The following is a 14,117-nucleotide window of genomic DNA, read 5'->3' as shown; positions in this document are numbered from 1 at the left end:
ATTTATAAAAACCTATCCGTGTATATCTAGATTATTAATTAATAAAAGAATTAAACTTAATACTAATGCTTAGTAGTTTAAATATTCATTGAATTAATTATTTAAAAGAAATACCTAGATACTTACAGTACTTATATACCGATTACATAACAAGACGGACCAGGACAAGATGTCGGATAAAAGATCCTTATAGGCGACACACTTCCCGGCCGCTCTGGCATCTAGACCGGAGCCGCGGGTACGAGTCCTGCTTGGCTGGCAGCAGCGTGTCCAACTCCGACGTGTTCAGGTAGGCCATATTACCCCAGACGCTGTTGATGTCCGTCACGCCGCATAGGCGCATCGCCGTCTCCAGCTCCTCTCGCAAGACTATGACAAGGATCAGCGGTTTTTCTTTCTTTCTTTTTCTTTTGGTCTCGCGGGCGGGGTACGGGTCCGAACTTACTATTCGCGCAATGTGCCACGCCCTCCTTGCCGTAGCTGATGGCGCACTGGAAGGGCCGACCGACGCCGACGCCGCGGGCGCCGAGGCAGAAGGCCTTGAGCACGTCGGAGCCGCGACGCACACCGCCATCGACCAGGATGTCCATGCGCTCGAAGACCTCGGGGCAGTCGCGGCGCAGCTCGAGCAGCACTAGCACCGTCGACGACGCATTGTCGAGCGCGCGGCCACCGTGGTTGGACACGACGATGCCCGCGCAGCCGGCCTCGAGCGCCGCCCGCGCGTCCGCCGCCGTTTGCACGCCCTTGACGAAGAGCGGCAGGTCGGTGCACCGCCGCAGCCACGGCAGGCACTCCCACGTAAAGGACGAGTCAATAAAGGAGCCCGTGGTGCGCGCGAGGCCGCCGCGGCCCTCGGTCGCCGCTATAGTCGCCCCTGTGGAGTCGGGTAGCGGCAGCACCGTCTGCTCCGTTACGCGAATGCGGTCGTCGGCCTCGCGCTTGGACATGACGGGTAGATCGGCGGTGACGAAGAGGGCCTTGACCTGGTCGCGGTGGCGCGCCAGCTTGGCGAGCGCCGCCTCCGTCTTGGCCCGATCGCGGTTCACGTACAGCTGGAAGAACCACGGGTGTCCCGGCGCCGACGCGAGCGTCTCCTCGACCGACAGCGACGCCGGCGTCGACAGACAGTGCACTATGCCGGCCGCGGCCGCGCCCGCCCCGAGCGCCGCCTCCGCCTCCGGCCCGCCCGTCTTGCCCATGCCCATCGGTGCGATCCAGACCGGCATCGACACGTCTAGACCTAGTAGGCGCGTGCGCGTGCTCACCGTCGAGACATTGCGCAACACGCGCGGCCGGAACCACAGCTTGTGCCAGTGTGCCGCATTGGCCTGCAGCGTGAGGAGGTCGTTGGACGCGCTAGAAATGTAGGCGTGCGACTTGCGGGAGCCGAACTTGGCGAACGCCAGTTCGAAGTCGTGCAGGTTGATGATAGACGTCAGCGGCGGTCGCTGTTCGCTAGCGGAATGCGTCGTCGTTGTGGCAGCTTGCTGCATCGAGCTGCGCCCGTCATCCTTCGTCACGGTATCATCCAGACTACCGAGCTTCGCGCTAGCGGGAAGCTCTTGTTCGACGAGCCGCGCCGAATGGAATTCGTTGTATAAATCCGATGCGTCCTTGCCTGCCCACGCATAGATGACTACAGCACAACATATGTCAGTGGCAAAACATTGGAAGACGGCGGAGAATGGTGACGGTTACTGTTGTGTCCTCCTGGATGCTCAGGGGCGAAATTTGTCATATCATATACTTTCCCATTGATGGCAACCCAGCAGTCCTTGGGCGATGAATGTCTCATCATCTCCGTGGCAGCTATAGACGCCATAATGATGTGGGCTGTAGGCTTGGAATTAAACAGGTGATTCTATACTATTGGACCATACACAGGCCAGACTAAATTACACCAAGACGACAAACGAATAGTAGACGTGAGCACGAATGTCGACATACAGCCAGTATGATGAGCGAATACCAGGCAGACTGCTTCCTCCCTTCCATCCCAGCCGGTTGGAAGCGCGTCCCACCAGAGTTCCGGGGTACGGTTAGGGTGCAACTCTCATCTGACGAGACACCGACTACGGAATCCGGGCCTGTCAAACTGCAACTTCCCTTACTCGTCGAATGCAGCTATGCTGCGTTGAAACAAGTTCTTGGCAGGTGCCAGGCACATCAAGCCCCATGAGTGGTGCAGCGGGACCCTTACCCTGATGCCCCTGTCATGGTACCTGATTACTTACACGTAATCGAGCGTCATCTCCGGGGAGTATGATCAACAACCGAGCGAAAGCTTATTTTCCTTTCCATGTCCACCTGTAGCACTACCTACTGCTCCGTACTACCGGTAGCTAGGGACGTCCTTTTCGGTTGTTGCATCGCGTTAGCGGGTACTAACACGATAGGAGATCGAGACGGGTAAATCACGGCAAATCTGACCGCTTCTTGAACACCTGACTCGCGTGCTCTGGCAAGCTCCGTGACGCCCCCTGACGCCCTGCCGCACCGGGTTAGGGGTCGTGCCTACCGGTTCTCGGATAAAGTGGATGCGATGTGATTTCCTTTACCGATGCTGCGAGAGCCGGTTCGAACAGGAGATCTCCTTGAAAGCTAGTGCACTGCCCTCTGTAACAGTATAACACCACAGGATAGGTAAATCCGTGTAAGTCTCTGTTACTATAATATAAAGTGGATACCTCTAGTATAAAAGCGCTGCGACTAGGTTAAACAACGATACCGAGCCTCAAGTCGGGAAGTCTATTCAGCGCGCAATGTGACAACCTTTGGGCGCTTCGGCTTTCCTGGGCAATGCGCGACAAGTCCTGGGAGGGCCCTTGCAGTCCAAGCCCGAAGTAGCCAAAGTTGGATTCCGACTGAGGTGTGAACCGAACGGTTGGATGTGGCTAGAACAATGCATTTAGGAGTAGGTACTGGCGTCTGTCAGGGTAGGCTTGCCGGGATGGAATAACTGTCGTCTCCTGTCATCCATCGTGCTATTTGTCCATGTCTTGAACAAAACAGAACAAATAGCCATCGCGGAGCATATTCTTTTCCATCCATCTACAACTTGAAATCTTGTCCGTTGCCGGGCACATGTATTCCTTCAAGACTCCAGAAAGTGTGTCGCAGTGAAAATCCATTCGACATTGCCAGCGCTATCCCTCGCAGAGCAGCTTGACTCAACCCCGAAAAGCGGTGTCGTGGACTTTTTCTGACGACCGAATTTAGCACTGCAAGACATACACACTCAGCACAACATGACGGGCGGCGGCATGGCTTCTACTTTTTGGGCGGCACAGCTCCAAGGAGCCAAACGCACCGCCTTCCCGACGGTCGCCCGAGACGTCGCCGCAACCACGTCTTTGACCCAGCATTTTGAGGCATCCTTTCCCCTCGGCCTGCTAGACGCTTCCATAACGAAGAAGTCGATCTTGCGCGCGGCTTGGGCCATCGTGATCGCACGCTACTGCGACATCGATGACGTCTGCTTCGGTGTTGCCGCTGCCTCCGGCTGCGAGGTTGTGCCCCTTAGGGTCCGCTTGCACCCGCAGCAGCGCATCTCGGACTGCTTAGGCGATATAAAGGCACAGGCAGCGGAGATGGCTACCCATGAGCAGCTTGGCCTCCAGAGAATCGCCAAAATTAGCCTGGAGGCAAGGGAGGCCTGCGACTTCACCAACATTCTAATCATCACATCTTCTGGGTCATCCGGACTTTCGGAAGTGGCATCGTCTAATTACCCGCTGGTCACGGAGATCACCCTACTGGACGACAACTCGGCCAAGCTTAACTTTGCCTACAACTCTAGCGCCATCTCCGAGTTCCAGCTTGGCACCCTTTCACAGCATCTCAGCAACGTCGTGAAGCAGCTCGCGACGCACGGTGACGAGCCCCTAAGCACTCTGTCCCTCACAGGCCCGTGGGACCTAGAGCAGGCGATTCATTGGTGTGGCAGAAAGTCCGAGATCGTTCCATTCCGCCTCCACGATCTAGTAGCAGAGCAAGCGTTACATAGGCCGCAGTGCGAAGCTATTTACTCGTGGGATGGCGTCCTTACTTATGATGAGCTGGATGCCTTGTCTGGCCAGCTCGCTCGTCAACTTCGTAGCCTCGGCGTCGGCCGCACATCAATGGTTCCCGTCTGTTTCGAGAAGTCTTTATGGGCTATCGTGGCGATGCTTGGTGTGATGAAGGCCGGCGGCGCCTGGGTTCCCCTCAATCCCGAGCACCCGACATCCCGCCTCCAGGAGATTGTCTCCAGCGTCAACGCCCTCGTGGTGTTAGTCTCCCCCACGACAGCCAAGAACTGCACAGGGATCGCGGGGAACGTCGTCGAGGTGACGGCTGCCTCCTTGTTGAGCCCCGTGACACAGGCACCCCGCGTTAAGAAGATCGTCTCCGAAGTCGACGCTCTGGTGACGTCAATGTCTCTCACCACAGCCAAGACCGGCGAAGGGATCACGGAGAACGTTGTCGAGCTATCGTATGCCACTTCGAATGCCTCTTCGGAGTCCCTCGCACATAGCGATGAGTCGGCTGACTGGGCGATGAATTCCGTCGAACCGACACCTAGCGACGCCGCTTATGTCATCTTTACTTCCGGCTCTACCGGTAAGCCAAAAGGCATTGTTATTGAACACGGTGCTGTCTGCGCCAGCATCCGAGGGCAGGAGCGGGAATACTGTATTACCACCTCATCCCGCGTGCTACAGTTCTCGAGCTATGTGTTCGATGCCTGTGTTGCGGATATCTGGCTTACCTTGGTCGCCGGCGGTACTGTTTGCATACCGTCGGATACCCAGCGCCTAGAGAATGTGGCCGGCTTTATCCGCGAGGCTCGAGTCAATGTCGGCATAGGGCTGACGCCATCGTTCATGGCCACTATAGACCCGGACGACGTGCCGGGTTTGAAGATGCTGCTGATCGCGGCCGAAGCACCAACGAAGAAGACCATCGCGACGTGGCAGCCTCGGGTCGAGCGCTTTCTGAACGGATACGGCCCGACCGAGACGGTTGTTATGTGCACTTACCATGATTATAAGTCCCCGACGACCACCCGACCACGATCGGCCGCGCCTTTACTGGCCGCGGCTGGATCGTGGACGCGGACAACCATGACAGGCTCTCGCCGATCGGCTGCGTGGGTGAGCTGCTGATGGAAAGCAGCGGGCTGGCGCGGGGCTACCTGAACGACGAAGCCAAGACCAATGCTGCCTTTCTCCACGAGGTTGGCTGGTGGCCTACCGATCTCCTCGGCCCAAGCAACAGGTTCTATAAGACTGGAGATCTTGTTAAATTCAACACGGATGGCACGATTGTATATATCGGTCGGAAGGACACGCAGGTGAAAGTTCGCGGCCAGCGCGTGGAGCTCAGCGAAATCGAGTACAGGATCCGGACTACCCTGTCGAATATCGCGCAGGTAGCTGTCGACGTGGTCCGCCGTGAGCCCGGCGACTTGCTCGCCGCTTGGATGAGCTTCGATGATACGCATAACCTCGGCGCCACCGGCACTGCGGATGGCGTCGACAACTTCCTTCCCATGGATGATACTATGCGGGAGAGAATCACGGGCCTTGCCACCGAACTCCGGGCGTCCCTCCCTTCTTACATGGTTCCGGCCGTGTTTCTGCCTCTCCGGTCGATGCTCTTCAACACCTCTATGAAGATAGACCGCGTCTCTCTGCGAGCCAGCGTCGAAGCTCTCGGCTCCGGGCTGAGTGCCTATTCTGTGGTCCAGGCGAATGACGTCGAAGAAGATGACGGAGAGCCCTTAACGCAAACAGAATGCAAGCTTCAAGAACTGTGGTCTCAGATCTTGAAGGTGCCTGCCGAGAGCATCACTAAGAACACGGCCTTCTTACAGATTGGTGGCGACTCGATTAGTATGATCCGTTTGGTGAATCTTGCCAGGAAAGAAGGCATCAGTCTTGAAATGGCCAATATCTTTGCTGATTCTCGTCTTTCTCACATCGCTGCAACAGCGAAGATTGAGGAAGATATGACGGTGCTCCAGCTGGACCAGTTCAGCCTTTTGCCATTCGATGAAGTGGATGACATCGTGGGACATGCTTGTGAGCAATGCGGATTTCCCTCTCGTGATGCGATCGAGGACATGTACCCTTGCACTTCGCTCCAGGAAGGTCTGATGGCGCTCTCAATGAAGCAGCCCGGCTCGTACGTCGCGAGCTTTGTTTACAAGATGCCCGAGGATGTCGACCCAGATCGTTTCCGGGCATCCTGGGACCGGACCGTAGAGCTCTGCAGTAACCTCCGTACCCGGATTGCTTTGATTGGAGGCAATTCTATCCAAGTCATCGCCCGAGAGGTTACGGGCTGGCACGCCTCAACCGAAGTGGAGGCATCCGATTTGAAGTCGACGCAATCAGCTCTCCAGAGCATCCCCATGAGCTACGGGTCGCCGCTCTGCCGCTACGCCATCGCCGTAGAACCCAGCGGCGAGCGTTACTTTGTTCTGGGTCTCCACCACGCCATCTATGACGGCTGGTGTTTCCGACTTATGACGGACACCCTGAAGGCCCAGTACCAGGGGCCGAGTCCCAAGTCGCCTCGCGGACAGGATTCCCGTCCTACTCGCTGTTCATCCGCTACACCCTCGGCCTCAATTTAGATGCGGCGGCGAGCTATTGGAAAGCCCAGCTCCACGGCGCCAAGAAGACGGCCTTCCCGGCGGCCCTGCGGGATACCAGCACGTCCGTCACTCAGGAGTTCTCAGCCACCATCGAAATCCCCCGCGCCGCTAGTACCACCATTACCAAGGCTTCGGTCCTCCGCGCCGCCTGGGCCATCGTGCTCGCACGCTACTGTGATACCGACGACGTCTGCTTTGCCGTCACGGTGTCGGGACGCCAGGCTCCCGTGGCCGGCCTCGACGGCATGGCCGGCCCAGCCATCGCGACGGTGCCGGTTCGGGTCCGCCTCGACTCGCGGCAGACCGTGGCGGACTTCCTGAACCAGATCCAAGCGCAGGCGTCCGAGATGGCGGCGTACGAGCAGTACGGCCTTCAGAGAATCGCCAAGGTCAGCGCCGACGCGCGCGAAGCCTGCGACTTCGCGAACCTGATGGTCATCCAGCCGTCGCAGGTCGCTGACGAGTCTGACGACGCTGTGCTGTTGCAGCCGGCTGTAACCGGCGCCGTCAGCGGTGAGGGCGTCGCCGGCTTCTTCAACTATCCGCTGATGGCCGAGTTTGTGTTGCTCAGCGATGATCGCGCCCAGCTCAACTTCACCTTCGACGCCAGCGCTGTCTCGGCCTTCCAGCTCGGCGCGCTCTCGCATCAGCTGAACCACGTGATCGGCCAGTTGGTCGCGCAGGGAGATCAGCCGATGGGCACGCTCTCGCTGACCAGCTCCTGGGACCTGCAGCAGGCCGTTCAGTTCAGCGGCGTCTCCAAGCCAGAGGTCGCCCGCACCCGCCTGGAGAGCCTCTTGGCGGAGCAGGCCCAGCGCACCCCGGATTCCGAGGCCATATTCTCTTGGGACGGCACCTTGACCTACAACGAGCTTGACGCTTATTCTACTAAGCTCGCCGGTCACCTCCGCATTCTTGGCGTCGGGCCGTCCGTCATGGTCCCTATCTGTTTTGAGAAGTCCAGATGGGCTATTGTAGCCATGGTAGCAGTCGTGAAGGCTGGGGTGCCTGGGTTCCGCTAAACCCCCAACATCCTCCAGCTCGTCTCCGCATGATTATGGAAGATGTGTCCGCGTCTATTATTTTGGTATCGTCCTCCACGGGCGAGACTTGCCAAGGTCTTGCGGACCGAATCGTTGAAGTGTCGACTGCTTCCTTGTCGAACCTTCCGGAGGTCGATGAGACAGCCGTGCGCCCTACCGATTCCACTCCAGACGACGTCGCCTATATAATTTTTACCTCTGGGTCTACCGGCAAGCCGAAGGGTATCGTTGTCCAGCAATGGGCCCTTTGTTCTAGTATCCACTGTCAGATTAAGGAGTATCAGACCGGTCCCCATACACGCGTTATACAGTTTGCTAATTACGTCTTCGACGCTTGCATCGCCGATATCTTTGTCGCTCTATGCTCTGGCGGTACCGTGTGCGTGCCATCCGATGCGCAGCGCTTGCAAAACATCGCCGGTTTTATCCGGGACGCCGCCGTGAACACGGCCATGGGTCTCACGCCTTCGTTCGCGGCCACCATCCCGCCGGAGGAATGCCGAGGCCTAACCAAGATCGTGCTGGGCGCCGAGGCGGTCACACGTGAGACGCTGGATATCTGGTTCGGCCACGCCGAGCTCTATAATACATACGGCCCAACAGAGACTCTGGTTATGTGCACAAGCTACCGGTACACCTCCCGCGATGAGGCGCCAGGTACTATCGGGCGGCTGTTTACCGGAAGGGCCTGGATTGTCGAGGCTGACGACCACCATAAGCTGACGCCCATCGGCTGCGTCGGCGAACTGCTGATCGAGAGCACGCCGATGGCCCAGGGCTACCTGAACGACAAAGTCAAAACCCAAGGAGCTTTCATCGACCACGTCCAGTGGTGGAATGCTACTGCCCTTGAGAACGGCGGCATTAGCCGGTTCTACAAAACGGGTGACCTAGTCAAGTTTCGTGAGGATGGTATGCTTTGTTATGTAGGCCGGAAGGACACCCAAGTTAAGATCCGAGGCCAACGTATCGAGTTGGGCGAGATCGAGCACGCTGTCCGCCGTGGGCTGCCAGAAGTCGAGCAGGTGGCCGTCGACATAGTTCGTCGCGAGGCAGGTGATGTGCTCGTCGCCTTTTTCACCCTGGCCAATGCGGATGATCAGGGGGCGATGATAATGTGCTGGTTATCACCGATGCTATGAGGCAGCGATTCGCCGTACTCACTAGCAAGCTCCGAGCTGCCTTGCCGTCATACATGATCCCGTCCTCGTTCCTGCCCCTGCGCTCCATGCTATTCAACGCCTCTATGAAGATCGATAGATTGGCCCTGCGAGCAAGCGCCCAGGCGCTTGGGGAGGGGCTGTCCGCATACTCCTCGACCCAGGCCGATAATGTCGAGCCCTCCATGCCGATGGAACTTAGACTCCGAGAGCTCTGGGTCCAGGTGCTTAAGGTGCCTATTAGCGATATTAAGAAAAACTCGGAGTTCCTCCAGATTGGCGGCGACTCCATCAGCGCCATCCGCCTCGTCACCCTCGCTCGCCAGAAGGGCATCAGTCTGGATATTGCAACCATCTTCCAGGACTCCCGCCTATCCTACATCGCCACCACGGCGAGCATATGCGAGGAGACGGCCCTAGCGTCGCTCGTACCGGAGCCGTTTACGCTGCTGCCCAGCAGCGAGGTCGGCAAGATCACCGCGCAGTCTCGTGAGCAGTGCGAGCTCTTGGCTGACGAGGAGATTGAGGATATCTACCCCTGCACCGCACTCCAGGAGGGTCTGATGGCACTTACAAACAAGCAGCCGGGCTCGTACGTTGCCAGCTTCGTCTACCGGATCCCGGCCGAGGTCAACCTCGACCTCGACAAGTTCCGGTCCGCCTGGGAGCGCACGGTGGAGCTCTGCAGCAACTTGCGCACTCGCATCGCGTTCGTCGGAGGCCGTTCCGTTCAGGTTGTGGTTCGCCATGCCGAAGCCTGGCAGGTCGCCGGCACGCCTGACTTGGAATCTGCCCTGGCGCTCCTGGATAGTGTTGTGATGGGATACGGAACGTCACTGTGCCGGGCTACGATGGCTGTGGGACCGAACGGTGACTACCACTTTGCCCTGGCCATTCACCATGCCACCTATGATGGCTGGGGTTTCCAGCTCGTCCTTCAGACGCTGCAGGCTATCTACCACGGGTCCGCACTATCCGAGCTCCCTCCCTATTCGCTCTTCATCAAGCACACACAAGGTATGGACCAGGACGCAGCCTCCAGGTACTGGATGGAACAGCTCAAGGGTGCGAAACGCTCGGGCTACCCCCTTATCGGCCGGGAAGTCAACGCGGCCAAGTCGGTGACGCAGACATTCGAGGCGACTATTTCCCTTCCGCGCTCCACGGGCACCTCGATTACAAAAGCGTCTATTCTGCGGGCGGCCTGGGCACTTTTACTGGCCCGTCATTGCGATCTCGATGATGTCTGCTTTGCCATGACTGTCTCTGGTCGCCAGGCCCCGGTCCCGGGTCTGGATAATATGGCCGGGCCTACTATTGCCACCGTCCCCGTCCGCGTGCGCCTGAGCCCTAACCAGAGTGTCGCGGATTTCTTACAGGGAATTCAAGCCCAGGCGTCCAACATGGCAGTGTACGAACAGTACGGTCTTCAGAATATCTCTAAAATCAGCCCTGACGCTCGTGAGGCATGTGATTTTACCAACCTCATAGTCATCCAGCCAGCAGCGGCAGGAGCCTCTGACGACTCGGCCGAGACGATCTTGCTGCCCGCAGAATCCAAAGGCTCTTCAGCAGACAAGGGGCTGGAAGGATTCTTTAACTACCCCTTGATCACGGAGGTTGTCCTGCAGGAGGACCAGGCCAAACTGAACTTCACATTCGATGCTAGTATCCTGTCCGAATTCGAGCTCCACGCCCTGTCGCAGCAGCTCGGCCACGTCGTGCAACAACTCTCTTCCACGCGAGGCGAGCAGCCCCTGAGCAAGGTGACGCTCGCAAGCTCCTGGGATCTGGAGCAGGCAATGAAGTGGAGCGGCGAGAAGTCCGAAGTTGTTCACGCGCGCCTGGAAGAGGTCATTTCCCACCAAGTGAAGCGCGGGCCCGACCGCGAAGCTATTTATTCCTGGGATGGCAGACTTACCTACAACCAGCTTGACACGCTGTCGAGCCAGCTGGCGCGCTACCTGCGCTGCGTAGGCGTAGGTCCAAATGTAATGGTCCCGATCTGCTTCGAGAAGTCCATGTGGACGATCGTGGCAATGCTGGGTATCGTTAAGGCCGGCGGCGCGTTTGTGCCCTTGAACCCTGCCCACCCGACCTCGCGTTTGCAGTCGGTGGTCTCAGATATCAACGCTCGTGTCTTGCTCGTGTCTCCGACAACGGCTGAGGCGTGTGCGGATATAGCCTGCCGCATCATCCACGTGTCTGCCGCCTCGCTGGCGGAGCTTGTCAAGCGGGCAGATGAGATAACCGCCGCTTCTGTGGAAGTGGCCAGGCCGATACTCACACCGGAGGAGGTGGCCTACATCATCTTCACCTCGGGATCCACGGGCAAGCCCAAGGGCATCGTGGTCGAGCACGGGCCGCTCTGCTCCAGCATTCGCAGCCAGGCCCGGCACTTTGGCATCGCCGCCGACTCGCGTGTTCTCCAATTCTCCAGCTACGTTTTTGACGCGTGCATTGCTGACATCTTCGTGACCCTGTGCTCCGGGGGCACGGTCTGTGTGCCCTCCGATGCTGACCGTCTCCAGAACATCGCCGGCTTCATCCAGGAGGCGCGGGTAAACACCGCTATCGCCCTAACCCCGTCCTTTGTCGCTACTATTAACCCTAACGAGGTTCCTACCTTCAAGAACCTTTTCGTTGGTGCCGAGGCCCCGACCAAGGAGACCCTCTCCACCTGGTTTGGCCGAGTCCACCTGACGAATGTATATGGTCCCACGGAAACGATCATGATCTGCGTGTCGTATACTTACCAGTCCGTCACCGAGTCACCCCTGACCATTGGACGCCCCTTCACCGCACGCCTGTGGGTTGTTGATGCCGATGATCATAACAAGCTGGCTCCTATCGGCTGTATCGGCGAACTACTGGTCGAAGGTACCACCCTCGTGAAAGGCTATTTGAATGACCCCGTGAAGACCAATGCGTCGTTCATTAACAGCGTAGACTGGTGGCCCGCCGAGACCCTCGGCAGCAAGACCCGATTTTATAAGACGGGCGACCTGGTCCGGTTCAACACCAACGGAACCGTTGCCTACGTGGGCAGAAAGGACACTCAGGTCAAGGTCAGGGGCCAACGTGTCGAGCTCGGCGAGATCGAGCACATCATTCGAAACACACTACCCCACGTGGAGCACGTGGCGGTCGATGTGGTACGCCGCGAGGGCGATATTCTCGTCGCCTTCGTTGCCTTCGACGACCTGGACGAGTCCACGGCTAAGGGCGGTGAGGATTCGAGCTCCCCGTCCTCGCTATGGATGAGGCGATGCGACAGCGCTTCGCTGGGCTCGGCGACAAGCTGCGCTCTTCGCTGCCGCCATACATGGTCCCATCACTATTCATCCCGCTGCGGGCGATGCTGTTCAATACGTCGATGAAGATGGACCGGCAGGCACTACGGTTGCTGTGCCCTGAGTCGGCGGTGGAGGCGTCCCAGTTCGTCCTGGGTCAGCGCGTCGCGTTCGAGGCGCCGGCGGACGAGCTCGAGGCCGGCCTGCGCCAGCTCTGGGCGCAGGTGCTGCGCATCGCCAATAAGGAGATCAGCGTGTTGGACAATTTCTACGACCTCGGCGGCGACTCTATCCGCATCGTCACCTTGAACAAGCTGGTGCGCAAGGCTCATAATGTCACCCTCACCGTGCGCCAGATGTCCAGCCGCACCATCACCATCCGCAGCCTGGCGGAGCTAATCCGTGCTGAGTGCGAGGGCGCTCCTGTCCGCGCCGCGCCGGCCGTCGACCTCATGGCCGAAGTCGCTGCGGTTATGGGGGCGCTTCCGGTCGATTCCGATGGCCCTCTTGCCGCGAACCCGGTCACCGAGCTCCCCGACGGCGCTACCATTCTCCTCACGGGCGCCACCGGCTACCTCGGCACCGAGATATTAAAGCAGCTGCTGCGGTCTGGGAGGAAGGTGATTGCTCTGGTGCGCGCGACGTCGCCCGCGCACGGCCTAGAGCGCATCAAGCGCTCGGCGCAGATCGCGGGCTGGTGGGACGAGGACGCGGACGCGACCCGGGTCGAGGTATGGCCCGGCGACCTGGCGCACGCGCGCCTGGGGTTGGACGAGACGTCGTGGGCACGCCTGTGCGGCAATGCCGGCGTATCAGGCGCCGTTGACGCAGTAGTGCATAATGGTGCCGTCGTCAACTGGAACGCCGACTTCAGCATGCTGCGCGCGGCAAACGTGCAGTCGACGGCCGACCTACTCGGGGCGGTAGCGGCGTCGCCGCGGAGCGCTAAGCTGGTGTACATCTCGGGCGGTCTTACTGGCGACACTCAGACCGACCGCGCGGCCACTGCGGCACAGATGGCCGCCGGCGGCAACGGCTATGCGCAGACCAAGTTCCTGGCCGAGAGCATCGTGCACGAGGTGGCTGTCAGCCGCCTGCCGGAGCCGCACAACCGCATCTCCACGGTCAAGCCTGGTATGATCATCGGCGGCGCCGGCGGCGTGTGCAACATAGACGACTACATCTGGCGCGTGGTCGCCGCGTCCGTCTCGGTGCGAGCCTTCCCGGAGGAGCCCGCTGATCACTGGATGCCTATCGCAAGCGTGGAGACGGTGGCCGGCGCCGCCGTCAGCCAGCTCGCGGCATCCGGGGCTGTCAAGTCCTTCGTCGACCTGCAGAGCGTCGGCCTGCCGGCGAAGGCCTTCTGGGAAATTTTAAACGAAGAGCTGGGCATCGCCTGCCGCCCCGTGTCGTGGAGCAGCTGGATGGAGCTCGTCTCAGAGCAGATGATCGATCTGAACGAGGCGCATCCCCTGTGGCCGGTGCAGCACTTCCTGGGCGCCTCCAGCCTGTCCTCCCCCCGCAGAGCACGGGGAGATAGCCGTCAACGATAGGGAGGTCGCCGCGGTGCAGTGGAGTTTGCAGTATCTTCTGAAGATCGGATTCATCACGTTGGTGCCTGGAGAGTTCGGCACCGTCAGCGCGGACGCCATGGCACGATGATTTGTTTAGTTCATTTGTTACGAGATGCTGTTATGGTTACTTTATTGTGTATGATAAGGGAGCGATGTTAGATTCAACAATTCGAGTTAAGTATGTGACGTCATATGAACAGAGTTGCGGCGTCTTCTACAAGATCGAATTTTTACCAAAGGCCCCAAACCTCGTTCCTCCCACAATGAATACCCAACTCCGGTGACTCCAAAGTAGGCTGAAGTGCCCACTGCTCATTTGTCTGCCTCTGAAGCACCAGTACCATCGCCAGTTGTGCCTCCATGTGCGACGGTGCCTGCGCTCTCAGTTTGCCACCAAGGTT

General features: G+C 58.8%; 4 protein-coding genes across 4 annotated transcripts; 3 read left to right on the top strand and 1 right to left on the bottom strand.

Annotated features, from left to right (window-relative positions):
• Nucleotides 1–187: 187 nt before the first annotated feature.
• Nucleotides 188–1,825, bottom strand: PG998_005020 (uncharacterized protein; the record flags this gene model as incomplete). Its single annotated transcript, XM_066871838.1, has 3 exons — nucleotides 188–369; nucleotides 446–1,639; nucleotides 1,702–1,825. 3 exons carry the CDS (start codon nucleotides 1,823–1,825, stop codon nucleotides 188–190), a joined length of 1,500 nt encoding a protein of 499 aa, XP_066731935.1.
• Nucleotides 1,826–3,251: 1,426 nt separating this feature from the next.
• Nucleotides 3,252–5,150, top strand: PG998_005019 (non-ribosomal peptide synthetase; the record flags this gene model as incomplete). Its single annotated transcript, XM_066871837.1, has 1 exon — nucleotides 3,252–5,150. One exon carries the CDS (start codon nucleotides 3,252–3,254, stop codon nucleotides 5,148–5,150), a length of 1,899 nt encoding a protein of 632 aa, XP_066731934.1.
• Nucleotides 5,151–5,467: 317 nt separating this feature from the next.
• On the top strand, nucleotides 5,468–11,630 carry PG998_005018 (uncharacterized protein; the record flags this gene model as incomplete). Its single annotated transcript, XM_066871836.1, has 6 exons — nucleotides 5,468–6,473; nucleotides 6,533–7,574; nucleotides 7,625–8,483; nucleotides 8,837–10,671; nucleotides 11,125–11,532; nucleotides 11,609–11,630. The coding sequence occupies 6 exons, from the start codon at nucleotides 5,468–5,470 to the stop codon at nucleotides 11,628–11,630; spliced, it is 5,172 nt and encodes a 1,723-aa protein (XP_066731933.1).
• A 475-nt stretch (nucleotides 11,631–12,105) lies between these two features.
• PG998_005017 (uncharacterized protein) lies at nucleotides 12,106–13,804 on the top strand (the record flags this gene model as incomplete). The annotated part of the gene is made up of 2 exons (XM_066871835.1): nucleotides 12,106–13,623; nucleotides 13,670–13,804. 2 exons carry the CDS (start codon nucleotides 12,106–12,108, stop codon nucleotides 13,802–13,804), a joined length of 1,653 nt encoding a protein of 550 aa, XP_066731932.1.
• Nucleotides 13,805–14,117: the final 313 nt, after the last annotated feature.

This window comes from Apiospora kogelbergensis (genome assembly GCF_038363985.1).
Source record: "Apiospora kogelbergensis strain CBS 113332 chromosome Unknown utg000003l_segment0_segment0, whole genome shotgun sequence".
Taxonomy (NCBI): Eukaryota; Fungi; Ascomycota; class Sordariomycetes; order Amphisphaeriales; family Apiosporaceae; genus Apiospora; species Apiospora kogelbergensis.
Note: the sequence above shows the minus strand (reverse complement) of the source record. Positions and strands in the feature narration are given on the sequence as shown.